Genomic DNA, 12,897 nt, shown 5'->3' on the forward strand with positions numbered 1-12,897 from the left:
CTTCGAATACCTTCAAATACCTTCGAATATTACTCACAGAATCTTTGAAGCCCAAAAAATGGTATTTGGAACAGCCCTAAACATTTGACTATATACAATATCAGCTATCTCCCCTTTACTGTTGACAGTATTTCACCTATATTGTCCATCCATCCATCTTCAACCTCTTATTCGGGGTCGGGTCGCGGGGGCAACAGCTCCAGCAGGGGACCCCAAACTTCCCTTTCCCGGGCCACATTAACCAGCTCTGACTGGGGGATCCCAAGGCGTTCCCAGGCCAGAGTGGAGATATAATCTCTCCACCTAGTCCTGGGTGTTCCCCGTGGCATCCTCCCAGCTGGTCGTGCCTGGAATACCTCCCAAGGGAGGCGCCCAGGGGGCATCCTCACTAGATGCCCGAACCACCTCAGCTGGCTCCTTTCAACGCAAAGGAGCAGCAGCTCTACTCCGAGTCCCTCACGGATGACTGAGCTTCTCACCCTATCTCTAAGGGAGACGCCAGCCACCCTCCTGAGGAAACCCATTTTGGCCGCTTGTACCCGAAATGGGTCTTTATATTGTAACTCTTTTAATTTTTGGTACTTCAAGATTTCACCTTTTTCCAGTGTTTTAGTATGTGGGAATGTACAGTATGTGTATATTGTCTTATTGTGATGAGATGTTGTTGTTGTTGTTTGCTACTGCTGCAAAACCAATTTCCCCTCGGGGACAAATATAGGCCTTGAACTTGAACTTGAACTTAAAGGGACTATTTGTAACTTTCAGAAATGCTTGTTAACAGTGACACCTGTGGACGTGAAGTCAACGAAAGTCAGCGTCGGGCTCGCACTTGCTCACTCTAAATAGACATGAACGAGCATCGCTCAAAACAGTGAGGCGACACACGTCAGCTAAAACCACAATATCACCTGCTTGGCAGTAATGTTAGCTGACCAAACGAAGGTCTCTCCATGAATCACTGCTGATCCTAGTGGCTGTGAAGCAGCGGGGCTCCGCAGCGAGAAACGTAATCGTCTCTTGACCGCAGCCGGAGTGAGCAGGAAGACACCGGCACCCGGTCAGAGACGATAACGTTTCTCGCTGTGGAGCCCCGTCACTTCACAAGACACGGAAAACCTCTGTTATGCGAGCAACGAAATATGCGAGCACGCATTGGAAACCGACTCGGTAGATTTATACATGTAAAAAGTTACAAACAGTCCCTTTAAAATTGTAACTCTTTTAATTTTTGGTACTTCAAGGTTTCACCTTTTTTTCAGTGTTTTAGTATGTGGGAATGTACAGTATGTGTATATTGTCTTACTGTGATGAGATGTTGTTGTTGTTGTTTTTGTTGTTGTTTTTGTTGTTGTTGTTGTTGTTGTTGTTGTTGTTGTTGTTGTTGTTTGCTACTACTGCAAAACCAATTGCCCCTCCGAGATAAATAAAGGTCTTGAACTTGAACTTGATCTTAAATCTTATCTGAAATCAAATTAAACTTTGTTCCTGGTGACTTTAAAGGGACTGTTTGTAACTTTTTTTTACATATAAATCTACCGGGTCAGTTTCCCATGCGCGCTCGCATATGCAGGTGAAATATAGAGTGATATTGTGCTTTTAGCTGACGTGTGTCGCCTCACTGTTTTGAGCGATGCTCGTTCATGCCTATGTAGAGTGAGCAAGCTCGAGCCCGACGCTGACTTTCTTTGACTTAACGGCCACAGATGTCGCTGTTTACAAAACAGCTGTTTTACAAATAGTTCCTTTAAGTATTGTGGGAGCAGACCCAGAATCACCTTATATTTAAGGATGTACCAATGGGAGAGCCTACGGGTTGCCAGTGCAGGCCATCCCACCAGAGAGTACAACTCACAGTGGTGAGTTCAGAGCTTTACAATTTGCAAAATCATATTTTTAAATTGGTGTTTTTGGAACAGGCCTGAAAGTATGTCAAACAAACTTCTTACTCCTAGGATGGAGGATGTTTCGAGCAGCACCTGAAGGCACCATGTTTTGACACGCTGTGCTCGGTGTGGGAGGAGGGAGGTAGAGAGAGAGAGGAGGGAGGAGTGTTTGGTGACAGCTCTCACCGGAGACACGCCCGCTCGGCTACGTGACAGCAGCAGCAGCAGCAGCTCTGTGACACCGACGCACTGCCTCCTCCTCGGCGGTGACTGAAGTGTCTCTGACGGAATAACTTTCTCAGACAACTAAATGCACCGGCTGCCTGTCCTGTTGTTCTGCCTCAGTCTGCCGTCCGCTTCCCGCGTCAGAGCAACAACAACAGAGATGTAAAGAAAGCAAGTTGCACACTACCGCATCCTCCTCTTGATATGCTTCTGACATAACGAGGAGCCGAGAAGTGACAGAGAGGTATTTTACATTCTTTTGCGACACTTTGTTGACAACCCCTCCTTATCATGTTTATAGAGTTATTTTGTATCTGTATTAAGTGACATGTCCATTAGCAGCTCATTATAGACTATTGAATTGAAGGCAGAGCGGATGCACAAGTAGCAACTCAGGAAGAAGATACTTTGAACGCTTTTTTTTTGCAACAGTCTTGCAACAATTTAGTGCTGACTCTGGGACTCTCCTGCTGGGTAACTAGTCCTAGTACAGATACATACGAGGTTTGTATCATGCAACTATAAGAACATGTACCAGTCAAGAGTTTTGGACTGTTTTAGTCTCAATTAGTGGCTTTTTGTAACCGTTGTTCTCTATTAGTTAGATGCTAATAGGCTGCACCTACGTCACAGGGGCTAATTAACACGGGCCAACAGGTGCGTTCAGTAGTGATGGGAATTCCGGCTCTTTTTAGTGAGCCGGATCATTTGGCTCAGCTCACCAAGAAGAGCCGGCTCTTTCAGCTCTTCATTTTACCACTTCTGCCTTTTATAATTCAGCCAAATTTAGCTTTAGCTGTTTTTTTTTTTTTTTTAAAGTTATTTTTTTGGGGTCATTTTCCATTTTTATGACAGGACAGTGGATAGAGTCGTGAAAGGGGGGAGAGAGAGAGAGTGGATGCGGAAAGGGCCACAGGCCGGATTCGAACCCGGGCTGCCGCGGTCAGGACCAAGCCTTAGTACATGGACGCCCGCTCTACCAACTGAGCTAACCCAGGCGCCCAGCTTTAGCTGTTTTGACCTATGATTAGTATGCGTGCACATATATCACTTAAATTATTCAATATAATTATACTAAACCTTATAATTTCCAGAATACCGTAATTTTACATGCTGCTTCGTTTCCGACTGTCATTCATCTTGTCTGCTATTCGCGCACCACACTCCTCTCTCTCTTTCTCTCCTCTTCTTCCTCCTGCTCTGTACCTGTAGACCGTCAACGCGCCCCGCACCCCTACCCCTCCCTACTTGATGGTATGATCCTTGTCTGTCATCACCTGATTGTTCGCATGGACGTCATTAACACAATATTCAGGCACAGTCAGTGCATGGAGTGCCCATGGCGCGGAAAAGATCATCCTATCATTCTGCCTTGAATTAAGTAAAGAAAAAAAAAAAAAAAAACGGCTCTCGGATGGGAACCGGCTCTTATCGTTCACTTAAAGAGCCAGCTCTTTGAACCGGCTCGTTCGCGACCTACACATCACTAGTAACCTGTCTCTCTCTGCTCTGTGCTGCTGGCTGCAGCTTTACCATCATGGTTAACATGTTTAGTAAAAACGTCCTTCAGGATATTTATTTATGAGGCAGCTCATCTCAGTTGAGAGAGAACGACCAAACTGACCATCATAAATGATTTATGGACCCAGAATGAAGCAGCTCAGTGCTAAACATCACTGGGCTGCTGATTTCAGATGGGTAGGGGAGACCAGGGACGGGTGTAACACTTTTTTTGCCACTAGTATGACATTGTTGGTACCAATGGATTCCTTAGGTTTCCTAGTTTAATATGATGCCAGTATCTTCACTCTAGCTCTGGCGAATTTGCGTTAACGTGTTATTATCACGTTAACTTTGACAGCCCTAGTTAAAACATTTGAATGTGTTTCTTTTGCATCCAGCCCTCATGTTGCTCAACAGACACAGGCTAAGATATTGTTTCTTGTATACATCCCTCATTTAGTGAACAAGATAACAAGTCATTACTGAGAAGACGTGTGGTTTTGATCATCTCCCGTCAGAGCCAGATATGAGGTCAAAGGTCAGGTTCAGCTGCAGTGCAGCACCCTAAAGCTTGTAGGGATTCATTTTGTGCAGTCAACTAGTCTTTTGGAGTTAGGAGGGTTTCTGCTGTAACTGAGTGAATTGACCCAGATGTATGTACAGTAAGTGACAACCTCAGATTGGTTAAATAGAGCTTTTTTTTTCAACAGACATTATGACTTGTCATAGCAGGAAAAGCACTGGTGAAATAGATTTTGTTAATGATGGCTCATTTTCCTCAGTAAGCCATGGCAATATAGTAAGCCAGCAGAATACCAAGTCCCTGAAACTAGCTTGCCTAAACCAAATACAACCATTGATAATGTTATTAATTACATCTGTATTCTTCCTGCTTTAAAAAATGTCTTATTTCCTGTATTAGGATAAGGATGATCCTTATTATTAAAAGAAAGGAATATTTCTGTCCCACAGCTCCTTGTTCCAGTGATGAATGACTCACGATGCAGGAGTTCTTAAACAGCAGATTTATATCTGCCTAGTTAATTTTATTATAGAGATTTGGGTTTGATAATAATGATGTTGGACCTGCACATATTTCTTCATTAGGCCTGTGTGATGACATGCAGAGAAATGTTTTTAGAAATGCAAACAGTGCTGGATTAGTGCTTTTTCATTACACAAAGCTACAGTAATTATTATATGGGGCTGAAGCTTTAGGCACCGTCTCTAAAATGAATACAAACAAAACAAATATGTAAATGAACTCTATGTGCTTATATAAATGCTAATTTAATAATGTTGATTTTTGTTATCTTTAGCTTATTGAAGCTACTCCACGTTTATACATTATATATATACTTTTGTAAATCTTTATTTTCATTTTTGTAAAGGAGATATTTTACTGCTTACTACTGTGCATTAGTATGATCTTTTGTAAAGCTCTCATGTAAGACAACTCACTGGTTTGCACATAAATGCTTGATGTAATCTTTAATAGGGTATCTACATTTCCCTTGAAGTTTCTGATGAAGATTCATATCAGAAGTGTAACTGCACGTCATCTTACGTTTCTTATCATGTCCTCCTGCGCTCAAAGGCTGTAGAAACCAGCAGTCAAGGAAGTCAATGCAGATCAGTGTGTATGTGAGAGAGAGGTTGTAAGAACCAATCTATGAACCCTTTCACATGTCTAAGTCATCCCTTTTTCCCGCCATCTTTTCAAGGCACTGCAGAGGAAGATGGAGGTCCAGAGTGGTGTTCAGCAGCCGGAGCCCCGCCCTTCGGGTTCTCCTCGGTCAGGGGCCAATCAGCAGGATGAATATGACGACAGACAGACGGATGCCAGCGGCAGGTCTTCCACTGACAGCCACAGTAAGGATGCGCAGCCAGCAAGCCAGAAAGACGATAAAAAAGTAAGTCGCAGACTCCCACTGCTGCACATCTGTAGCTGCTGTGCTGTGTGTGTGTGTCTGTACATGTGACTGATGAGCCTGTCTGCCTGTCTGTTGAGCTATTCTGGGGGATGTGTCCCATACTTTCACATAGAGATACTCTTAATCATTCACTCTGTTATCTCTTGGAGTGCTGAAAAGCCAAGTTGCATTGCAGTTTGCATATCTTGTGGCATCATGAAGTACGGAGCATTGATAAGTGCAGAGAGGTACGGGTTATCCAGTGCTGGAAGGACATGTTTGGTCACTAACGTCGTCGCAAGAAAAAGTGAAACTGTAGGTACTTTTAGGGTTCGGTGGTTTCAAAGGAAGTACGTGATGTGTTGTTATGTTGCCCTGACAACCGTTAAGCACGTACTACAAACCACAGTTATGCAGAGTACATTTAGAAATGCTTAGTGTTACACACAGACTAAAGCGGTTTGTGCAATCTCCCCGTGTGAGTGCTGATTCTCAAACATATCAACCCTCTGCCGTCTCGGAGCCCCCTACACGTCCAGTGACAGTAAAATCCTCGCTGGCTCTCCTCCATCTCATGGACGTCAATCACGCTTCTCTGGCAGGAGCCAGAATCTCTTTCCGTCAATCAGCCTGAAAGGCTCTATAGGCACAACAGATATACAAAAAACATTCACTACTAGATAACTGGACTGACTGCTACTGGCAGCTCCGAATGGGATGCTTGTCATGGCTTGCTCTATCAATTTTGAGTCCTTTTGAGCAGATTCAACATAACCCTTCAGGGTCTTCATCTTGGCAAGGTAGAGGGGGATTTTGAAGCATTTAGATGACATCAACAACTGTTGAAAATGTACTAATCTAATTGTTTTAGGTGTGGTGACAGCTTGTTAAAGTAGGAGGACTTACTGGCAAGAGACGTGCTGTTCCTTATATATATTAAATTTATTGCCTGTGGATATTTTTTGCCAGTCCATCATTCAATCTGGAGCAGCGTTATCCATGTACAGAATATATTTGAGAGGCAACCCCATGTAGATATGTCCCCACGCAAAAATGTGTCTTTGTTTTTGTGCCTTCGCACCAACGACAACTGTGGCAGGAGGCATTATGTTTTTGGGTTGTCCGTCTGTCCGTACCATTCTCGTTAACGCGATATCTCAGGAACGCCTGGAGGGAATTTCATAAAATTTGGCACAAACGTCCACTTGGACTCAAGGATGAACTGATGAGATTTAGGTGGTCAAAGGTAACTGTGATCTTGTGTGTAATGACAGTGATGTGATGACATTTTGGACAGACATGTATGTAAACTGCAAATTTTGTTGGCGGAGGTATACAACGCAAGGCGGTAATTCTAGTTGGTATTAATGTTTTTCCATCACTGGACTGCACATCTCTGGTAAACACCAGATTTAAAGTGGTACTTTTGTGTGACTCTTTGTGGAGAAACTCAGTTTCACAGAGTTGTCGATTAAGTCAACCAATTTTTATGAATGTTAGTCGACTAAGAATTTCTTTGGTTGAGGACAGCATTTTCTGCTTCATTCATGAAATGCTGCATTTATGTGCAGTCATACTGAATTAAAATACTTCTATAATTAGAATATGCGTAGGTCATAGAAATCCTTTACCACAGACATTTTGTAGGGTAATTCAATTGACCCTCTCCACAAGGCTGGATAAAAGATCACTTCCTCTCGTAGATGTAATTGGCTCAATGAAACAAGCAGGGCTTACTGATTGCCTTCACACAAATGGTTCCAATTGGTTCTAAAAAGCTTAATCAGACCTCAGGGTTACGCCCTTTTAAAGCTCACATTGGCGATGCATGACTGTTTGTACTGTCTGCTGATGCATGAGTGGTGCACAACTTACAATAAAAGCTGTCATGATGATTGTTGCTGCTGCAGAAGCTTGAGAGATCTCACAGTGTTTATGTCGTTTGTTGTTGGTGTCACATTGTGAAGCAATGAGGCATGAAGGCGTTAGCCTCTTCAGTTTAAGAGAGAGGTTTTCAAACCAGCTCACAACGGCAGCATCAAATATTTGTTTTTTGAAGTTTACAGTGGGTGTCCTTAAGTGGCAGACACCACCGTTCAATGGGCAACAAGGCCACCTATGTGTGTGTGAGAAAGAGAGAGAGGGGGCAGGGCAATCTATGTGTATTTTTTCCTTTTTGCACTCTTTGTTGGTTAATTAGCGGTTGAGTCAACAACTGCTGCCATTTACTGAGGGTGGCCTTGGGAGTGTGTGCGCCGTGACGCTGCCCGACCAACCGGTTGGCAGGCTGGCTGCTGCTGCCATGGTGTCATCGATTAGTCCGGAGAGTTTATTCATCAAGGTGTCATCGGGGGAAGTGGACCGGTGTTCTTGTCCTTGTTAAAGGGTGCTCGCCTCTGGCCTGCCCTGTTGTTTATTAGCGATACATCATAGAGAATGAAGTGGCACAGTCTGACCCGTGGGCTCAGGCTCAGAGCTGCTGTGGCGTACAAGGTCATCCACAGTGCAGTCAGCTGTTGCTTAAAGGAAGTCAGCTGGTGAAAATAAATTCCTCGCTGGTTTTGAATCAGGTTTGAAATTCATTTCACTCTCAATACTGTAGTGACCACTTAATCCCCAAATGCTCCTGGTTGTGATGTTATCTGCTAACTGTAGAAGACTTAACAAGGGGTTTCATGTCTTTTGAAGAAAGCCAGTGGTGAAAATGAGCATGTAATTTTTTTCACATTTTCAGTGTCAGAATCAGCGCATACTCTTATCACATGGAGCTTGGTTGATTTCTGTCAACACCTCAGTGTCAGTTGACCAATCAGGAACTGTGCTATTGAGGTTGAAGTGCGCATAATTGGTCACAGTTGAGCATCGTGGTGCACGTTCAATCTGAAAACGTTGTGTGCTGTTTTGCTACGGTTTCCAGGTTGAACATGTTTATTTGAAACGGTGTTTGACGGGCTTTGAGGTACTTTTTCTCTCTTTTCTCTCAGGGTATGTCAGAGGTGTTGCTCAGTCCGCAGCGACGTGTATTAAAAATGCACAATGGATCCAACTTAAGTCCTTGCATAACACAACAGGGTGTTCAACGCACCACCGTTTCCATAAATGTTTTTTAGGGGGTGAACATGCCCCAGGATTCAATAATAATTCAATGAACACCACATGACTCCCTGACTGTACTCTCATCTCTTATCAGTATCTGTTGATCCGTGAAAACAAATTAAGTGTGAAAAAATTTACAGTGGAGCTTCAATGTGTATTCATTCTCTCACTTTTTATTTTGTATATAATACAAACTATAATAATAATGAATATCGTGCATATTTTGAAACCTGTATAACATTCAACATTTGGCAGGACCCATTGTTCTCTTACTTTTACTGTATGTTCCCCTCGGAAAATAAAAGCTATACTTGCTGCTGTTGGCACTGATCCTACTAGACAACTCTGTGCTCGTCCCACAATTATACAAAAGAGAGGGTCTAAGTAAGGGATAATGTACAGCGAGCCGGTCATTGTTGTGAGAAATAATCCCCGACAGGGCGAAGTGAAGGGGTTTATTTCACAACAATGACGTCCCGCTGTACATTATCCCGCTTATTACAAGGATACTTACTTCAAAAATCAATATTTTGACACAAAAATGGTAGCCGTTTTTCCGACATCAGAACTGCGTCCATAGCAACGGTCTGCTTCAAAGAAATAACAGACCGTAGAACGCCATGATTAACCAATCAGAATCAAGTATTCAACAAAGCCGTGTAATAGCGTTGGCTGTCTCTCTTCAATGGGTCCGTTTGTGGTTATGGCAAATGACCAGTGACCACACAACTGTCAGCAACTGAAACACCTGTAATGTCATCAGCACTCTGTGTGTGTTGCCCCGGGTTTCAAATCAGGACACATACAAAGTCACCGAGTAACGCAGGGAGCGCTCGGATCACACTGGGACTGAGCAAATTTGGGAATTTGTTAAAAAGCAGCTCAGACTTCGATCCCCTCAGCAACCATGTGTTTTATAAAATACTCAAGGACGTTCAGGTAAAGTCTTCTTTTAAGTGTTGAGCAGAAGGTCTTAAAGCTGCACTTCAACCCCTGCCCCTTCACTGTACCCTGACCCCTGTGTTGATCCGTGACATTGACTGAAGTGCAGTACATGACCTCTAAACCACCCTAAGGGATTATTTCTGGTAGCATCCCTTAACCCTGATAGCATCAGTTTGTGCTCATTATTCTGCAATTAGCTTTGTTGAATTCTCAAAGCATTAGCCGACCACCACTGATGATGAGCCATATTGCTGATTTGAAATATCGCACTAATTGGTGTCATAAGAGCCTACTGACCTTTAACTCATTAACTGCACTGGAAGCAGAAATAAGTGGGCATGCACAAAGCCTTTGGCCGCACGTAGGAGTTAGCTTGCTGATCCTGCAGTTTTTATAATTGTTCTCTATTTTAACAGTGTGTGTGAGTGTGTGTGTTTATGTCTGCATGTGCGCACTATTTCTACAGACAGTTTTTTTTCATGTCTCATATGTATGTTTAACAGAGCGCTCTATTCCTCGCTGTGGTAATTTGTGTTTTCTTTCCATTAGAAATGAGTCATTGGGGAGTGAGCTTTTAGGCGTGGAGTGGAATAGGCGTACCAGTGATTATTGCTGTTGTATTTGATTACACAAATGAGAAACATTCAGGAACAGAGGAAGCAAATTATATTAAATTGCTCTGACTGAAGATTTTGTGTGCACTTCCAAATGAGCGATCAGAAAATTAAAATCCGTGCCAGAGCTGTTATTTAGTCAGGACTTGAATGAATTTCATGTTTGTTAACCAGCGAAATCAACTTGTGTGAGCTCAAGTCAGATAAGTGGAACTTTCTTGACTTTGCGATGACTTGTTGTCCAGATGCTCTCTGAGCATATGCGTAATTGCCTCTCACTCATCATGACTTTTAAGTTAACTGGAAAAGCAGATGGCTTCTCACCTTGCAAGGCAATTTGGCTTCAGCGGCAGTGTGACAGGTTGGGATGTGATTCACTCCGGTCATAAAAACTTTTCTGGCGGAAACCCCTTTAAACTATTGAAGAATTTCCCCACCCAGCTGTTATTTGGTTAATATCCAGCAACGCTTTTTGCTGCAGGTTGATCTGCATAAAGATGTCAAGTAAAAGTAATAGAATAAAATGAGCAAAAATGAGTGCCGGGGAAAGTTTTAGTCTTCTCCATCAGCATTGCCGGAGTGAGCAGAGTGCAGTGAGTCGAGGTAAATATGGACAGACATCCTGAACACCACCTCCACTGCCCCCCCTCGTCCTCCACTCTACAGATTACCTCGGTGGTAGCTAGCGGGGCCCAGATAATTACCTTGTGTTATTTCTCCTCCCACACTTTGCTTTTGAAGTCGTGGCTGCTTGGCTGCCTAGCTGCCTCGGCTCTAATAGCATCCCGGCATGCCATCGATCCTGCACCCCTCCTCCGGATATGAATGGGTAGTGGAGGAGGGCTGATGGGTTGCGGGGGGGAGCAGTCCAGGAGTCTGCCCCAAGCCTCTGCAGATTTCCTAAAGCACGGGTTAATCAATATCCCCGTATGCCTGATAATTGAAACTGCACCAATGCACAAATTACTGTAATATGCACATTAAACTGCAAATTACAACATGCTCTTTGCAAGCAGACAAATTGAGAACTGGCACCTCGTCAAATACTGTACATTTACAGATGCAAACGGCTGCCTGTTTTTTACTGCAACAAATTGAACCTGATATATAACCAAGTGATTTCCTTTTGTGGAGCGTCCAACATGGCAGTTCAAATCCTCCACAATAGAAGGGACCTTTTAAAAAGTCCTTACTGCTCCGTTTCGTTGAGGAAATTAATGGCTTCTCTGCTCAGCTGTGTCAGGAAAGTAAAATAAATCGGAGCTGTAATAGTTTTAGATATGCTGTGATGTCTTAATCCTTTGACAGCACAAATATTCACTGCCGTGCACACCAGCCTATTTCAAGGCAAATGCCTTTGGAGACGGTTTCTTCTTTGCAGAGAGGTGAGAGTTAAGTTAAGTGTGACGGCAGAGAACCGCAGGCAGATACAGTATAACTGTATGTGTGTGATAATCTCCTTACTGTAATGCTATCCTGAGCTTTATTGGCAGTTCGTTTTTTAAAGCTAATACCAGGGCTATGTATTGGCAAGAATATGGCGATATGATACATATCATGAAACAGGGGTTACGATTCAATATATTGCGATACTGTAAGCAAGGCAATATATTGTAATTTTTTAAAATCTAATTTTAGGAAAACTGTCACAGTATAAAGAATATACCATATGTATACAATTGTAGAAAAAAAAGTCACTATGTGAAATGGCTACTATCATTACACATGAATATAGTTGGACTGCATTGCATTATAGCATAAAGGTGGGCTTTAAAGGGGAGACTTGTGGGTACCCATAAAACCCATTTTCATTCACACATCTTGAGGTCAGAGGTCAAGGGACCCCTTTGAAAATGGCCATGACAGTTACTCCTCGCCAAAATTTTGCGTAACTTTAGAGCGTTATTTAGCCTCCTTCGCGACAAACAAGTATTACATGGTTGGTACCTGGCACTCTAGCTGTAAAACTGATCCCCGTTACAACCTCCGAAAGTCAGAACAGCGGCCGGGTCAGCTGGCGGGCCGGCAGATTTGTAAAAGCTTATTCAGAAATCGATACAGCATTTTGGAGAATCGATACAGTATTGCGAAACATGATCACAATACTCATGTATAGATATTTTCTTACACCCCCTAGCTAATACAATTTTAAACAATTTTGTCTTTCTTATACTTTGTTTTCTTTATATGGCATCTGTGCTTTTCCTATTATGACAAGTCAAAATGTTTGCTGTGTAAAAAGTTAATCAAATGCAGCTCAACTCTGACTCGTTGCATCTAGGCCACGAAGAGAACAACGAGGACATGTTCAAAGCTCCTCTGAACATTAAGTCCTAAGTATGGCCAAAGATTTTACAGACAGCTTGATGAAACCTCTGCAGAGTGCTAATTTTGCAAAACTGTAATGAAGCACTGCAGGAGCACGACTAAAATATCCAGCCACGAGTTGAGGTGATGCAGCATTTACATCAGCACCCAGCGTGGAAACTACTGACTGTTACTGGCCAGCCATGACTGAACTCAGAAACTATAATCCATGACTAATACACTCTAAATAGGGCAAAAAAGATACGTCACTTGAAAAAATGTTATTTGAAAGGAATGTACTGCATTTCCATCAGGTGAGGTGAGATAAACGCATCGTCTCTGGAGTGTCCAGAGCAGGAGGTAATTGGGTTAGCTCCTCCTGGTTTGGTGAGGTCAAGCCTTAGTCCATGA

General features: G+C 42.9%; 1 protein-coding gene across 3 annotated transcripts in view; it reads left to right on the forward strand.

The window, feature by feature from the left end:
- Positions 1-2,063: 2,063 nt before the first annotated feature.
- rbms3 (RNA binding motif, single stranded interacting protein) overlaps positions 2,064-12,897 on the forward strand; it is a 341,188-nt gene continuing 330,354 nt past the window's right edge. For 2 of the 3 annotated variants that reach the window (XM_037793986.1, XM_037793990.1), the window contains exons 1-2: positions 2,064-2,352; positions 5,336-5,524. In XM_037793986.1, the coding sequence (XP_037649914.1) occupies positions 5,351-5,524 (174 nt within the window). In that variant the 5' untranslated portion in view covers positions 2,064-2,352; positions 5,336-5,350. The remainder of the gene's footprint in view (positions 2,353-5,335; positions 5,525-12,897) is intronic. The other variant, XM_037793987.1, reaches the window with a different exon arrangement.

This window comes from Sebastes umbrosus, chromosome 15 (assembly GCF_015220745.1).
Source record: "Sebastes umbrosus isolate fSebUmb1 chromosome 15, fSebUmb1.pri, whole genome shotgun sequence".
Taxonomy (NCBI): Eukaryota; Metazoa; Chordata; class Actinopteri; order Perciformes; family Sebastidae; genus Sebastes; species Sebastes umbrosus.